Here is a 15637-nt window from a genome sequence, read left to right on the forward strand (position 1 = left end):
GATTTGACAACTCCTGCCAGTTTGATTTGAGGGGAGGTGAGGAAAGTCTGAATACTTTCCCCATGGGGGAGTAGAAAGTAGGATCAGGCAGCAAGGGGCACCTTGTCCTACCTGAGGCCCTGCATGCACCCCCAAAGAGTAAACAAGAGCCACTGTAATGAGCAAGTTGGCATTAACTTTATTCTATCTTCTGTATAATCTTAAGTACATAAGAAAGGTTTTTTTCACAAGCCTCAGGAGAAGACAAGTACAAGTCACAGGACAGTCTCAAAATAAAAAATTGCATATTTTTTTGTAAGTTTTGTCCTAGAGAAAAAGAACATTGACACTTTACAGAGGAAATGCATTTACGATATGCTTATGCCACCCGAGGCATTGGAAAAATGAAGGTCAAAGCACGTGCAGCTCCCTTTATGGGTCAGTACAGTACTGTGTCTTAGATCCATCACTCTGCTCCAGGGCCCTGGAACAGAGGCTACAAGCTTCCACCAAAGTAAAGAGCCAAGCAACAGGGGAAAGGGGAGGTTGAGAGGATTAACTTCATGGGGACTGATTGCAAATGAGGAAGAGAGTGATGAACCGACTCGGGTATTTACAATACTTCACTACTGACCCTGGAATGAAGGTGACCCTTCCTCTGCAGAAGGGGACAGGTTCAGAAGAACTGTCCTGGAAGACTGAACCTGACTTCAGCTGCTCCAAGAAGGAAGCCCTGGAGCAAAGATTCCCTTGCGAGGGTGGAGGGTTTATGGAATAAGAGGTGCTCAGCTCCAGGCTACCAGCCAGACTGCTGGCGGGGGGGTAACTGCAGTTACTCCACTGCAGCCTTCCTGTGGCACTGGTTCATATAAAGCCTCCTGTCATGGCACAATCAGAAATACACTGAGCTAGGAGGAATGATGAGAAATCAGGGTCGAATATTACTGCCCAGCTCCTCAGCCTTTGGTCCAACAAAGCCATTCCCATGTCCTGTAATGCCACCAACTAGTACACAGAAGTGGAATTAGCAGCTTCCAGGACCTTCTTGAGACACCTGCCATAGCAACTGGGTACTCTGGACCCTGACATAAACCATTATTTGTTAAAAAGGGGACAACATTCCTCTCACATGAACGGTTTGCTTAAAGGCAAGACAAAAAAAAACCTGAACAACACTCTGAAAGCCAACTGCCAGTACTGGCTGTGAAGTTCACCAAAAATCTGACTTGACCAATTGGTGCGGTTAGATCAGACGTGGGGAGGAGGAGAAAAAAAAAAACAAACCTTCCTGCTAAAAGATGTGGACAATAACTGACCCGCCACCCACACCAAACCCCACCAGAGGTATTTCAGTGATGGCAGGTAGCTGTGTCTCTCGGGTAGAGGAGAAGCAGTTTGAGAGCAGAAAGGTACAAGAAATCTAAGAGAATCATCTGAAAGCAGATTTGTCCCACAGCAGGGCCAGGGGAGGGCACGAGCCTTGGAGCTTTTCTGCTTAGCCAGCAATTTCTGTCACAGTGGTAACCAACTTCTGACCGTTCCACACTGTCTTGAACTGTTCTGGGACAGGGAATTCAGTCTGGAGGGTAAAAACAGAGATATGTTGTCAAAAAAACAGTTTATGACTGAGACTCCCACTGCTTTAGGGTTTCTTTTCTTAGATGCATGCTATGCCCCCTCCTGTACCACAATTGCTGCCTGTTCTGCCCCCAAGAGATCCCGAGGAAGAAAATCTCACAAAACACAAGACAAACAACTTGGTCTGCTGGTTTCAGCATCTGATCATGATTCACAACCTCCAAGACCAGAGTCTAGAATTGTCCCTCCAGACCTCACTGTGACATTCCCTGCAGGGCTCAAAACACAAATCCTGTGACATTCCCTGCAGGACCCTGCGTTACCCCAACCCCGAGCAGACCACAGTGATTTCAAAACTTAACACTTACAAAGTCACCGCCCTCTGTGGGAATAAGGACATTCATCTCTGATGACTTGGCACTGACGATTTCGCAGTCTAGGGAGCTCTTGCTCAGATAGACGTGGCAACCGTCTGTTTTGTTGATGGAAATCGTTGGCACTTTACCCATTACCTAGCAGGGTAGTCAGAGCAGCAGTTAGAGGAGCATTAGCTTGAACTGGGCCACCACAACATTTTTCTTTTGCGCTTGCCTTCAAGGCGTTTGACTCCAGTACCCCCACCACAGACACACTGGATTCAAGTACTCCGACCTTTGGCAAAAATCCAGAGCTATTTCTTGTTTTGATCTCTTCAGCACAAAACTACAGCGCATGCTGGGCAAGGTGACCATCCCAAATCAGAGATCAAAACTGGAATCAGAGTAGATTCTACTGCTGGCCTCCTACTTCGGCAGTCACCCTGCGCTGCCCGCCTCACAGAGGCTAATCTGTTATCTAGAGCCCTGAAGCAGCTCAGTGAGGCAAATTTCAGCCCTTTCCTAAGGCCTGGGCAGGGTGAGCTGCAGAGCAGTAGGACAGATGGTGTTTCGTGAATGTTCTCTACAGATGCACATTCCTGTTCTGGAAATAAAACTGCTCAAAGCAGCAGATGCTACAGGTGCCCTGCTGTCGTACTCCAGACAGAGAACAGGTCGCAGACACTCACCTGAACTTTAACGTCCCTGCTGTTTATGATCTCTACGATGCCCACCACATCATCGAACACCAGCCCTAGCTTCTTACAGTTATCTGCAAAGAAAAAGATAGAATAGCTTGCAGAAAGGTTTTGGAGATTCAGCCTTCTGCAAAGAGACCAGCACGCAGAAGTAGTTTTCAGGGTCTCTCCACTTACCGAGGGTGATGGAGTTGATCTTGCCTTTGATTTGGAGTGTACTATTTGTGCACTTGAAAACATATGCTACCTGCTTCAACTCTGTGTCACTGATTACCAGGTTAGTGGCATTCTCCTGGTTTTCCTGAAAAGGCAGGGAAAACGCACTTTATTTTTGGAACGCAGACCAATTAATCCATGTGAACAGCAGGGCAGTGCAGCCCCTCTAAAAGCAAACTGCATGTACCTTCAGGCTGCTGCCTGTTATAAGAAATATCTTCAGGAGACCCTCCTTCCTGGCTGCAAAGCTCCCATCCCTCCAACCCACCCACAGCGACACCAGGCACTCACCACTCTCCACTTTTTGCCCTCTAATTCTAGCAACGCAGGTGCCTTTGGAGAGGTTTTTTGGGAGGGATTAGCATTACAGGCTGGTTTGGGAGCAGTGAAAGGTTTGGGTCCACTTCTCACAGGACCCCCTTGGTTCTTCAGTGCAGGATTCTTGTGAGTCTTCATGTCATCTGAAACATGTCTTAAGCCTGCAAGAAATGTCGAACCTGAGATCCAGCTGTCCTCCAAGAATGCAGTTTCACAAACACCAGACATCAGTGATTACAACAGTTATCATAATAACACTTTTCAAAATGCAGATAAATTGAGACTGCGCCTAAGCTGAGTCCAAGCATGAGTGACAGCAAGTGAAAGAGGGAGCAAGAAACACTGATGCAATATTGACGAGAACACAAGATGTACTGTAGAACCAGAAGGCATCAACTCTTCTGCTCTGCAGCTGGAGAAAGCCTTGAGCCAAGCATCTCGCCTTTGCTTCATGTCTGTCCTGATACACTCACCAGGTAACACAAAAAAGGGGTAAGTTTTGCGCAAGCATGAATAGGTGCCAAATTGCACCTTTTGTACTGGAGACGGGCACGCAACCAAAGGGCTCACTCTCTCCACTCCAGCTAGAGATTTATCTCTTGCTACACTTGACAGATGAGGCTGAGAATTTAACTCAGATGTGGTCCCTTTGTCCCTGTGAACTGCCTCAGGGCTGCTTCTGGCTCCCAGCCTCACACTCAGACCAGATGGTCTTTTGTTACTGCAAGCCTACTTTCTAATCAGGTGTATCGAGGGACAGCAGCAAAACAAGGATTCACCACACAACAGTACTCTTGCTCGAGGCTGCCCTCCCTCCACTAGCTACTTCCACCTACCAGAGGTGATGCCTTCTCCCCGATTGATCTGGGCGAAGAGCGCGGAGCGGGAGGCAGTCTCGTCTGTGCTGGAGCACGTGGGGGCAGGAGCAGGTGGGGGAGGGGGGCCTGGTGGGGGAGGTGCAGCCCCAGCTGGGGTAGATGGTAATTTAGCCCCTTCTGTTGCTACAGGACCCTGTAAGAGGCCAGCAAGAGGAAAGGTAATTGCACAAGCTCCATATCTGCTGCAATAATTATGCAATACTCATCTAAGAGGCTCCTGCAGATGCAGCCAGCACTTACTGTTTTGCTCCAAGTCAGCCCTGTGGTGTGATATTCTTTGATATAGGCCTGCAGCTCTGTCCAGATACTCAGATAAGCTTTCACCCAGTCCACTTGCTTTTTATCTCTGAGGACACAAGGATATATGGAGGAGTGATCAGGTGCATTTGCCATTGGAAACCAAGGACTAAACCAGTTCTTTATATCTCTCCACCTCTCAGCCTACAGGCGAGAGGCAGCTGGACCAGCACAGCAGCCTCACACCTCCAGCACTGCGTTCTAGCGTCAGTATTACTCTTGCACCTTCAGACAGAAGGGCACAGGCCTGCTCTGCACTGTAACCTATTTTAATTGAGGACTCTGGTACTTCCAACAAGACCCATTCCCAAGACCCAACTTGCTGCCCTGGGAAACAGCTCAGCCACCAGATGACGCTGAGGCAAGACCAGCAATACACTTGCTACCAGAGATTCCAGCTGCAACATGAATGCAAGGAATCTTGTCCCTGAGGATCAGGAAAGAATAGCTAACTGAGGCTTTATAAATACACTCTGCCTTTAAAAAGAAGAATGAATTAAAGACCAAGGCAGCTGTGGTTAGATACTGGAGTAGCCCCTACACACCCAGTTAGCTGCATTCAATGACATCTTTGAGAGGTGAACTTACACATCCTTGTACTCCTTGAGGATCCGGTTGGTATAAAACATGGCAGCATCGGTCATTTCCTTCACATAAGGACCAGGCTTTGGAGCCTAGAGAAGAACGAACACATTGGGAATGAAGAGCTGTCCAGGGAGCCAGACTTCTCCCACCAGCCCAAGGAAACCACTTCCTGCTGGAGTTCTTACCATGGCCACCCAGCCCAGGGCTGGGATGCTCTCGCTGACGGCTGATAAGTGATTGAATAGTTTGCTACCACGGTTCTTCTCCCTGAAATTCTGCACCACCTGGATTTGCTCTGAAATTGGTTTCAGAAGCAATGAGAACGCATTCTGCAGGACAAGAGGGAAAACAACAATTAAGAACATTATTGCTCTGAAATGGCTGCACATAGTCATTGGCAGCTCTGCTGAGATGATGGTCCCTCAGAGGAAGACTCCAACTGGCAGAAGTTACTGCTACAGCTCCTGTCCAGGCCTGGCCCTCCCTGCAAGCCGAGCTTGGTCCCACAGCCCAGCTCCTCCGGGGCTGAAGTCATAGCTCCCAACCAGATTGGTACTATGGGAGTACGCCAAGAACTGTGACTCATGTTCAATCCAAGAGACACTGACAAAGCTAGTTAGTAACGAGGACAGAAATAGCATTTGCCTTTCCTGAATTCTTTTGTTCCAAGACAGTTTGTCAAATATTTTCCTCTCCTTTACAAACCCTCAGAGAAAGGGGGTGCTATGCAGAGTTTTGCAGTTTGGGATCTACAGCCTGCATTACAGTTGGAGTTGCAGCAGATTCTCAACTCACCTTATCAAGCTGGACTTCAGGATCCAAGTTACTTCTCAGGTCAATCCAAGCCTTTACTGTTCAGTTAATAAAAATTGTTTGTGCGTGTTGTTCACTTGGAATGCTGACTGCAACTGCTCAGAAATCTTCTGAGGTCAGAGCAGCCAATTACACACGTCCAGAGATGCCTCTTGGGCAACTTTTCTTTCCTCTAAGACCAGAAATTCTCCTGCTTGTGGCAGCAGCAAGGGACAAATTTGGGCAAAACTTGCTTTTCAAAGCCTTGGCTTTTCCATTTGCTGTCCCCTTCCTCTGTTTAGATGAGAACAGAGAGGTTCCAAGGACCACTGGCTAGGCTACGCTTTTCAGAAGCTCCAGCCTAGTGCCACTGTCGAGTAACAGGAGGGGGAAATTCTTTGCCACAAGCAATAAGAGTTCATGCATTCTGCATTTTAAACTGACCACTCGAGAACTCACTAGACTCCTAACAAGGCAACCTGCACAAAGACCTACACTAGATGAAGGTGGTTGTTTGTTCCTAATCCTTCATTTAAATAACGTGACAGTGGAATTTGTAAGCAGATTCTCTGACTAGAGGCTATGCAGAGCAGCATTCCAGCAAGCCTGGTGAAAGATAAACAACCTTCCAGTGCTCAGTTTGGGGAAAAAGATGCAGATATATTTTGCAGTGGAAAGTAAAGTAGCACAGAAATCCAGCTACAACAAGGTAACGGTAAAAGCCATGAATAAGCCCGATAATAACTGCAAAGAAAAACAAGGTGGAATCCTGTTGCTCAGGAAAAAACAGTTCTCAGCAGGGCAAAGCCAATGCATTCAGGATCAGATTCTCAGTCACGCATCCTGCTGAGAAGCGGAAACCTAGGGTAAAGTGTTAAATTACTTGAGAAGGACAAATCAATCCTAAAAGCCTAGCTATTATTCAGAGACCATTCAAGAGAGACAAGTGCCTGTTATACTTCAGAAGGAGTTTAATGCCTGGAAGTCTATAAGCATCACATAATGAAAAGCACCCTTTACACAAATCCCACTGTGGCTCCTGCCTCAGACAAGTTCCTGTCTGCAGGTTGCATCTGAGGGAACAGTGATTGTGCAGTGTTGGTGCAAGGTGAAACTCAAGACAGATGCCCTAAGATGACACTCACAAGCTGTTCTGACAGTGACAGAAAACTTGTTGTTCTAATGACTAGAAAACACCCGTTTTCCAGCTCTAAGAATCAGACTCTGGAATTCTGCCCAGTGTTGGGTGAGCACCCGGAACAGTTCATGCTTTCAGCAAGTGCCACCTCAGGGACGCAAGTGTCTCTAGTCCTCTGGTTCCTCTTTTGGAGCAACCGTAACGGCCCAGACTTCCCTAGAGTGGCAGCCATCCCCAGCTCTGAGGTAAGAACATACAAGGATTCCGATGATGGATTTCCCAGACTTACCTCTGCTGGCTGCTGATGTTGAGATGCCACCACCAGAAGAGCCCTCTCGCTCATCAAGCCCACATGAACCATCTCAGCCTAAGAATAGAGAGAAACATGAGAGCGCTTTCCTCGTGCTCAGTGTAATGCTAATAGTCAAACTCCCGCTACTCAGTTTCTAGTCTGTAAGAAAGCAGCTATGCGATCTCAACGCCTGTATTCTCGGAGACACCCATCCTCAGAGAAAACTTACAGAGTATAACAGCTCTTGGGCTGGGTAGTTTACAGGCCACCTAAGGGCACACTCCAAAGTCCGCAAAGAGAGCTGAGCGCCTAACTAACAAAGATTTCAAGAAGGAGGTTTGATTCGCAGCGTGTGTAGGTGGCAATTTGCTGGAGGTTATCTGGGCATCTGCATCTATTTTGAATCCTCGAGGATGATAAACATCCTAGCATACAGCACTAAAGGAATGCAAACACTGACAGCAAACTTGGCCCTTAACAGCCCTGAAAAACAAGCAGCATCTATTTAGAGCGGAGGGAGAACGTGAGTCCTTACATGTTTCTGCACATCCCCGCCAACTTCTTTGCTGATCTTGATGTATTCTGCTACTGGGCCAGCCAGAAGGGCATCGAAAGCCTGCACGTACTGAGCCACTCCTGCAGAGAAGGAAGTAGAGCACAGGTATCACCGAGAGGCACCAGGTGAACTCCTGGCCTGGGAGCACTCACACAGGCGCACCGTGCTCCGGGGCCGCACCTCCCACCCAGATCACACAGTCTGAACGCAGGAGGCTCAGCCCAAAGCACGCAGCTGAACACAGACGAGGGAAGCGCTGCACCCACAGGAAGTCCTTATCTTAGCAGGACCGTAACCACAGGCCTCTCTGCATTTGCACAGTATCTGCTGCAAAACTCACTTCCCCTCTGCACACAGCCAGTTCATCTAACAGCCCTTTGTGTGCCCTGCATGAGCGCTGCCCGCTCTGCAACAGCTACTGCTAACGTCCAACACTGCCGCACCGCCCGGCCGGTGCCTCAGCACAGGGACTCCCGTGGGGCAGCGCTGCTGGGGAGGTGCTCTTGGCCTTACCTTTGGAAGAGCCATCTCCACACATGCCAGGTCCTTGGCACACCGTCTCCAGACGCTCCACAGCCTTCTCCAACCGTTCAACCAGTCTTTCCATATCTACCGCTGTCCACAACCTGCACAGGCACAATACCATTATTCGCATCCTCTGACAGTATGAAACTCATATACCAAATATAGAAGAGGGTTTATCAGCTGTCTCATATGAGCTCTACCAGTTCCAGAAGAATAATTTCTGCCTAGCTCTGCACCCTGATGATGGGCAGCAGGGTACCCTCACATTAGCAGGGACATTCGGGTTGTGCAACAGCCATGCACACAGCCACTTTCTATTGCCACAGTCACTCCTCAATGGCCACGTAGTCTTCTTCCATTGTAAGGACTTCTTACGCATGTAAAGATACTAAAACTTATATCTTCTAACCTTGTGTTGACATCACTCAATATGACAAAGGCCTGCACAGAATCTCACTGCAGTCAGTCCTTTGCCAAAGTCCCAGCTGTGACCATGCAGCAAATCGAGTACGAGTGTTTCACCGGGAGTTCACGCACTTCAGGTTAGAACTAATGTTTTGATTCTGCAAATGCATCCACAGGGACCTCCCTGAGTCCTGAATTCCTCCAAGGAACATCTACAACTCCAGTATCGCTACAGTACAGAGCATCAGCGTTTAAAAACGAGCCACCCTGGCACACGCTAAGAGGAGCAGCTGCACAAGCTAAGAAGGCATAGCTGCTTCCACAACAATGTGCCCCTGTTCATACTCTCCCTCTGCAGGCTTTGGTATCTGAACTGCAGAATTTACTTCACGAGCACTGCACAGGAAAGCGATTTAGGCACATAAGTCATTTAAAGCATCTCATCTGGAAAAGTCTTAAGTGTCATATAAACTTTCCATTAATTATGGCTTTGCAGAGACTCTGCACCAAGCAGCAAGACAAGTCACGCTCCAAGCACACTAATGCACAGGGAATGCAGGGAGGGAGTAGCAACTCACCAATCACATTTTTCTTATCTTTCTTATCTCATCACCACTCACAAAGATTTTACAAAATGAATCACAGTTATGGCCTGGACTCAGCTTCCTTCTTATTGCAACAGCCTGCGAGAGCTTAAAGCCCTGCCTGAAGGAGAACGTCCTTCCCAACATACCCAAAAAGGAAGGCAGGGTTTACCCAGCTGCGTTGATGAACTGATACTAGATCTTCCTCAGAAAGAAAGCCTGAAGTTCTAACTATGGTTTTGCTTTTACTCACCCTCTACTCAGCCCTGCTGCAATTGCACATTTGCACCCAATTTCCAGAGGATGTGGGGCAGATCCAGCATTAGTCACGAGCAGCACTGATGTCACAAGACAAACAAGGCTGTTTTCCACCCCTCTTTTGCCTGCTTGCATCAGGAGAAGCAGCACTGACGTAGGGGGCAGGGGAGAGGAGACCCTCCTTCCAAGAGGAAGAGAACTGTTTCCTCCCCTGTGCAAGAGTGAGCCAGAGGAGATACTGTGCATAAAACTGGACAGCAGTAACTGGATGGCTTCCAGATACAAAAAAAGTACAGAGAGGCTGAAACTTGTGGGCGGTCACCCATATAATCAACAGTAATGAATACCTTTTTTTTTTATTCTGTACAATGTAGAAATCCCGACCACAGAATCGTCAGCGCTCTGCTGCAGCCGAGGACGACGCATCCAGAATGGGGTTCACGTCTTCAAGTGGGAGCGCAGCCAAGAGCAGGGCTCTGCCTCCCCCGCTCTCAGCACACCAGAAGAAGGGTGGGGGTTTTTTTCCCCCCCAAAAAAGAGCCACCTGTTAAGGAAATTCTCCTGTGCTTTGAGAGTGCAGCGAGACAGAAGGGTGTAACGTAGGGGTTTCGGGAAGGACACCAGGGTTGCGGAGCGCTGGGCAGACAAAGCTGCTGTTCTGCACCACTGATCCCCACCACATTCCGTGCAGGGCTCTAATCTGATCAGCTCCATTACCGAGTCGCAAACTGCATTTCAAATCAGGATTACAAACCAGAAAGTCCAGATGGAAAGCTGCTTCCGACCCCCAGGAATAAAACATGCTGTCGTGAGGAGTGTATCTCATGAAGTCTAGATATGCTGTCGGGAGTAACGTCCTTTAACAAGACAGCATTCCCTGAGATTCAGATTCCTTCCAGCCTCCTTGCTGCTTGACACGTCCTTCCCAGGCCTCGCTGGGTTTCCTTGACAGAAGCCATAAACTCACAATGCTCGATATCAGCTCTGTAAACCCAGCACTATCTGGCAGATGGTGAACTCATTTTAATTTCTGTTTAATGGGCATCATTAGGACAACTCACAAGATAAGTCACTTGATAAATTGGCAGCAAAATCAGAACTAAGTGCAGGCAGCACAAAGTCCTAGAGCAGGCAGCTATATGTCAGTCACTCCTCGCTAAAGCCATCTTGACTGACCCTTACTGTGCTTTTTGCCCTGTGCATACAGCTCTTTCTGCTGTCGACATACCCATCCAGAATGAAATAAAACTATTTAGTTGTACAGACCAGAACCTAACTAACACCAACAGCCAGAGTCTGCAGTCCAGAGAGATGGACGTTTAGTGAGGAAAAACCCAAAAAGATCATGAAGTATTCCTGCTTGGGCTACGTCTAAACAGTGTTTTGCCTATTGATCGCTCTGAATGCAAAATGATTTGTCGTTAAGTGACAAACCAACTTCACAGATCTCAGTAATAAAATGGGATCTCATTCGCCTTCTTTAAAGAGGAAGTGGAGACATGCAGATCATTCAAGAGTTGTTTTTGTTCAGTGCGTCGTCCCGTGCTGAGGAGGAACGAGGAAGACTTTCAAGCTACACTGTGCAGCAGGGGGTCCAGCTGACAGAAGTGGAGCTGAGATTAAGCTCTCCCTTTTGGGACTATAATGCAGGATTTAAATCTAGATCTCGTTTAAATTCAATTGAACTTTGATTACCAATGGAGCGGAAGCGACGGACTCGCAGCAAACACACATTTCACCCTGGGCCAGAAAGTCCATTCATTTTCATAGCACATTTGGTTAGTCTATTAACTAGCCTTTATTTCCATCAAAGCTTGGGAATATGGTTTTGGACACACTGTACAGCAAGGAGGCTTTCATCTACAACTAGACCGGTTTGATATACTGATCAGAGCAAGAAAGAGAAGGGATTTTATTTGCAAAAATGCTGGCTATCCCAAAGCCAGCCCTGTACAGCACCACAGTCAGAGGAGTTTCCTGTTTGGAGAATATCAAGGAGTCGGCACGTCCTAGCCAAAGGCCGGTTCTCAGACCAGTGAGCAAGTTCTCATACAAACAGCATAAATAAAATTCTTCCAGTTGCCTGAGAGAGCAACTAACCCAAGTCCTCACTCAGACATTCTGGAGGACGCAAATGTTAAGTCTTATAGCCAAAGCAAGTCAAATGTACACCTCTGTTCAGATTCAGCTTTCGTGAAGCCCGACAAGCTGCTGTCAGCAACATGAAATTTGCATCAGCTACTTCCTGTTTCCACAGCCTAAAGGAATAAAGATGGGACAACTAAATTAAGAACATCCCACAGTTTATTTCTGAGCTGACACTGGAATATCTCAGGGGATCCGCTACCAGATGATTTCCAACATTTATAACTTCCAAAAGCCCAAAGTTTGTTTTGTGTATTTTTTTTTAAACTCAAGTTTAACTTAGCTCAAGTAAGGAACTATGTGAAGCAAGACAGGACTCAAATGACTGAATTTAGTCAGTTGTCAGGACCAGCCATGAACACAAGACAGCTATTGCTAGTCGCAGCAGCTGCCAAGACAGAGATCTCTGCTGCTTATAGTACAACAATACTTGTTGACATTGCTCCAGAACCCATGGCGTCTACTTCTGGTATTTCAGATCTACTTTATTTAGAAAACCAAAAGCACTTAAAAGGAAAAAAAATAAAGAAAAAAATCCATCTGGACCCTATTTAAGCTCTCTCAAATAACAAATCCTACTGAAATCATTAAAAATGTTATTTAGCATTACTCAAACATTAAGACTGTTAAAGCGTCTCTTCACTCCACACTAGAGCAAGTGCAAGAACTCCCTTTTCATCACAATTACATGAAATAAGAGATTTGCACTTGCCAGGCTCTGTTGCTACGCTTCTCTCATTTCCATTCCCTGTCCGGGTGACGAATCCACCAGGGAAGTAACTGAGGATCTCAGATCTAAGCTAAACTGGATACAGTACCAAGCTCCATATCAGGAATTCAGAGCATTGCACCTCGTCAGCATCCCTTCTGAGCTGTGCCTGCTCAAGCAGAGGCTGCTTGGCTGAACTTTGCTACATGATAATAGGGGGTATTTTCAGCTTTCAGAAAGCTCAGCAATATCGCAGGAACACAAGGCTCTCCTCAGGAAAGGAACACAGCAGTTTTTTGAAGTCACTGATTCTTGGTTTTTCAGCAACATGCATCTATAGCCCATGTCTTGGGGAGCTCCAGAACCTGAAGTGCAAAAGCCTGTGACCTGATGTGTGAAATGCCCATATTGGTTTTGTAATTTCACCATCACAAAATCCAGAGCAATCACTTACACGTTTATCCCAATTGCCACAAAACACAAAAGGCAGAAGAGAAATCAGCAACAGGCTGAAGACGAACACTACCCCTACCCCAAGCCCCGTGAGATGGGGAGAGTACCTGGTGTTTGGAACCACAAACTACAGCAACACCCTCACTCGATGCTGCAGTGGGTCCGTCCTGGCACGGAAAGGTTGATATATCACCTGGGGACACACCCCCCCTCCCTGCCCGGGAGCTGCCGGCCCCGGTAACCTGCCGGTCCCTCCGCTTCCACTCGCCCCATCACCGGGAAGAGGCGGCTTTGGACAGAAAGCTGGCGGTGGACCGGCCGCCAGCACACCCCGACCCCCGTCTTGCCTTTCCAGGGGATGGAGCCAGAGCGGCCGCAGCGGGCAGGATTAAACCCTTCCCGCTGGGGTTTGTGGGGGGCCCCCAGCCCACGCCTCCACAGGGACGGGGTACCCCGCCGCACCAGGCCCGGTAACCTGCGTTATATACCGGTACCTCGGTAACCCGGCGTGTCCCCCTGCCCCGGGCAGAATTCGGGTGCAGGGACACCCCCAGGCCGGCCCCCGCGGCAGGAAGCGCCTCCGCTCCGCGCAGGAAGCCCCAAATCTGCCCCGCCCGGTGCCACGGGCGGCGGCAGCGGGCCCCGGTTAACAACCGCCTCGGGTAATTTTCACTGTTTCGTGACCAAATTAACCCAGAACCTCCACGTTTAATAGATTTACCCCCAGCAGGAGGGTCCGAGTCCCTCCCGCCTCCCTGCGCCCGCCCAGCGCGGCGGAGGCGGACAGAGCTCCCCCCATACACACACCGCGCGGGCCCGCCCATCACCGGCGCCCCCCGGCCGGCCCCGGGGCCCAGCTGATGCCTTCCCCCCCCCCACCCCGATACCGGCTGCGGGGCAAGGCCCGCGGCCCCGCTGGGGAGCCCGCCCCTGCGCTCACCTCTCCGCCGTGCTCGCGCTCGCGCTCCCGCTCCGCCGCCGCCCGGCGCCGCCCAGCACCCCCCGCGCCCGCCGCTTCCGGCCCCCGCCCCGCGCACCGGAAGTGCGCACGGGCGCACAGCGCGGCGCCGGCGGGAGGGAGCTTCGGTCAGCCTGCGATTGGAGGATGGGATTGAGGGCGTGGTCGAATTGAAGAAGAAGGGGCGGGGCTTAACTTGAGGGCGGAGCCATGGGGTTGGAGGCGGTGCCAGGAGCAGGATGGGGCCGGGAGCCCCCGGAGAGGGGCTGGGAGGGCTCCGGGACCTTCGGGGTGCGCAAGGCCCCCACAGAGGGGCTGGGGGGGATGTCAGAGCCCCAGCGGGGGCAGCCGGGACCTCGCCTGGGCAGGTCTGGAGACCCTTCAGGAGGGGCAGTCGGATACTCAGGAGTGCTGGGACCCCCCCTGAGAGGGGTTGGGGATGGTTTGGGGGAGGCTGGGAGGAGGTGGGGACCCCTGGGAGAGTGGTTAGGCTGGTGGTTGGGACCCTAGAGATGTTGCTGAGGGGTCTGCAGAGTGGGGCTAGATGGGATGAGCCCCCCTCCCTTGGGGAGGGGGCTTGTCCCAGCCTTGCAGGGGCAGAACTCGGCCTGGGCCGGGGCTCAGAGGAGGTGGAAGGGACACATCGGAGCCTCCCAAATGGCAGCTGAGGTCATGGTCCCTCTGAGCGATGCATGGTGGGTGCAGGCTGGGAGAAGGGTCCCGCTGGGGAACTGCTGGTGATCAGAACAACTACATCCTTTCCCCAGGGTAAATCCTGGAGGGCTCTGAGCCCCTGGTGCTCTGCAGCAGCAGTGGTTGTCATTGCTGGCTCTGCGCGGCAAAGATGGGTTTACTTTTGGTACATGCTGGCTTATCCCAAACATCAAACAACTCCTGCACGGAGCACGTTGGAACCTTGTGCTCACAGACCCTCTTTGATCCAGGGGTCTCAAAGCACTTGGCAGAGGGTGGGTAAATATTGTGGTCCCAGCTTAGTTGCTGAAGAGGCTGAGAGCAGGGCAGCCAAGGGAAAAATAACTTGAAGTCACAAAAAGGACCCTGGAGTCAACATGGGATTGTTCCCACAGAAGGCTCTGCTGTCTTTACCATTTGGGCAGGACTTGCCCTAAAAAGGTGTGTACTGCTACAGTTAGAGAAAGGGCAGCAGTCGTCCCTGCCTGCTGTGAGGGACCTGGACCTTTGCTCTGTGTTTTTGTGTCCCAGCAGCCCCAGGGAGGGAGTTGAAGCCACCATTGGAGCAGGGAATCTGTGCAGAAAAACAGACATAGTGTCTGTCCTAGCGAGGGTGGGACATGTTGATGGGAAGGAGGAGAAAACCCAGTGAGGTCGGCTGACTCTACCACCGCTTCCTGCCCTCTGCTCTGCTACCATAGATGGTCACATCTGCTGCAGCGCAGGGTGGAAGCGGGGCCCATCCACTGCTGAGCTCTGAGTGGAGATCCAGGCTCTGTCTGCGGGATCCCAACGGGTGCAGGCGGGAGCCTGGGATCAGCCGAGGGCTGGGAGCAGGATTGCCGGGAGCGTGGCTCTGCTGACATCTAGTGAGGTTGTCTCCATCGGCTTTGCACTCCCTGTGAGCTTGGGAGGCGTTCAAAATGCTTTGAGGGTTTGATTTTTCTGAGCAGCCAGCGGGTAGGAGTTGTGTGTCTTCTCGGTAAAGATGCAGCTCACCATTATCCCACCTCCCCTGTGTGCAGCCCCCCCCGCTCTCAGCTGCTGCCCTGGCAAAGCACACGGAGCCACGTGGGACCTACACCACAGCCCTCGCATCATCCTTCCCAGTAGGCTGGAGCATATAGAGGAGACAGGCAGCTCCCTGCAGTCACCAATGCCTGGTTTTCCGGTTTTTTTCCCTTGTTTTCCACCCTGCCAACACCTGATCTGCCTCTTGCAGGC

The 15637-nt window shown here is 50.2% G+C and overlaps 1 protein-coding gene across 2 annotated transcripts; it reads right to left on the bottom strand.

The window, feature by feature from the left end:
- Positions 1 to 155: 155 nt before the first annotated feature.
- On the bottom strand, positions 156 to 13820 carry CAP1 (cyclase associated actin cytoskeleton regulatory protein 1). 2 transcript variants are annotated; one of them, XM_075114834.1, is made up of 13 exons: positions 13703 to 13820; positions 8197 to 8309; positions 7663 to 7763; positions 7125 to 7202; positions 5091 to 5234; positions 4909 to 4994; positions 4264 to 4369; positions 3982 to 4156; positions 3119 to 3306; positions 2789 to 2912; positions 2603 to 2685; positions 1926 to 2069; positions 156 to 1558 (listed from the first exon to the last, which is right to left on the bottom strand). In XM_075114834.1, exons 2-13 carry the CDS (start codon positions 8288 to 8290, stop codon positions 1475 to 1477), a joined length of 1407 nt encoding a protein of 468 aa, XP_074970935.1. In that variant the 5' UTR covers positions 8291 to 8309; positions 13703 to 13820; the 3' UTR covers positions 156 to 1474. The 2 variants fall into 2 exon arrangements, with proteins under 2 accessions (XP_074970935.1, XP_074970934.1); XM_075114833.1 differs by lacking the exon at positions 13703 to 13820 and adding an exon at positions 9451 to 9605.
- Between the last annotated feature and the right edge of the window lie 1817 nt (positions 13821 to 15637).

Source organism: Phalacrocorax aristotelis, chromosome 20 (assembly GCF_949628215.1).
Source record: "Phalacrocorax aristotelis chromosome 20, bGulAri2.1, whole genome shotgun sequence".
Taxonomy (NCBI): Eukaryota; Metazoa; Chordata; class Aves; order Suliformes; family Phalacrocoracidae; genus Phalacrocorax; species Phalacrocorax aristotelis.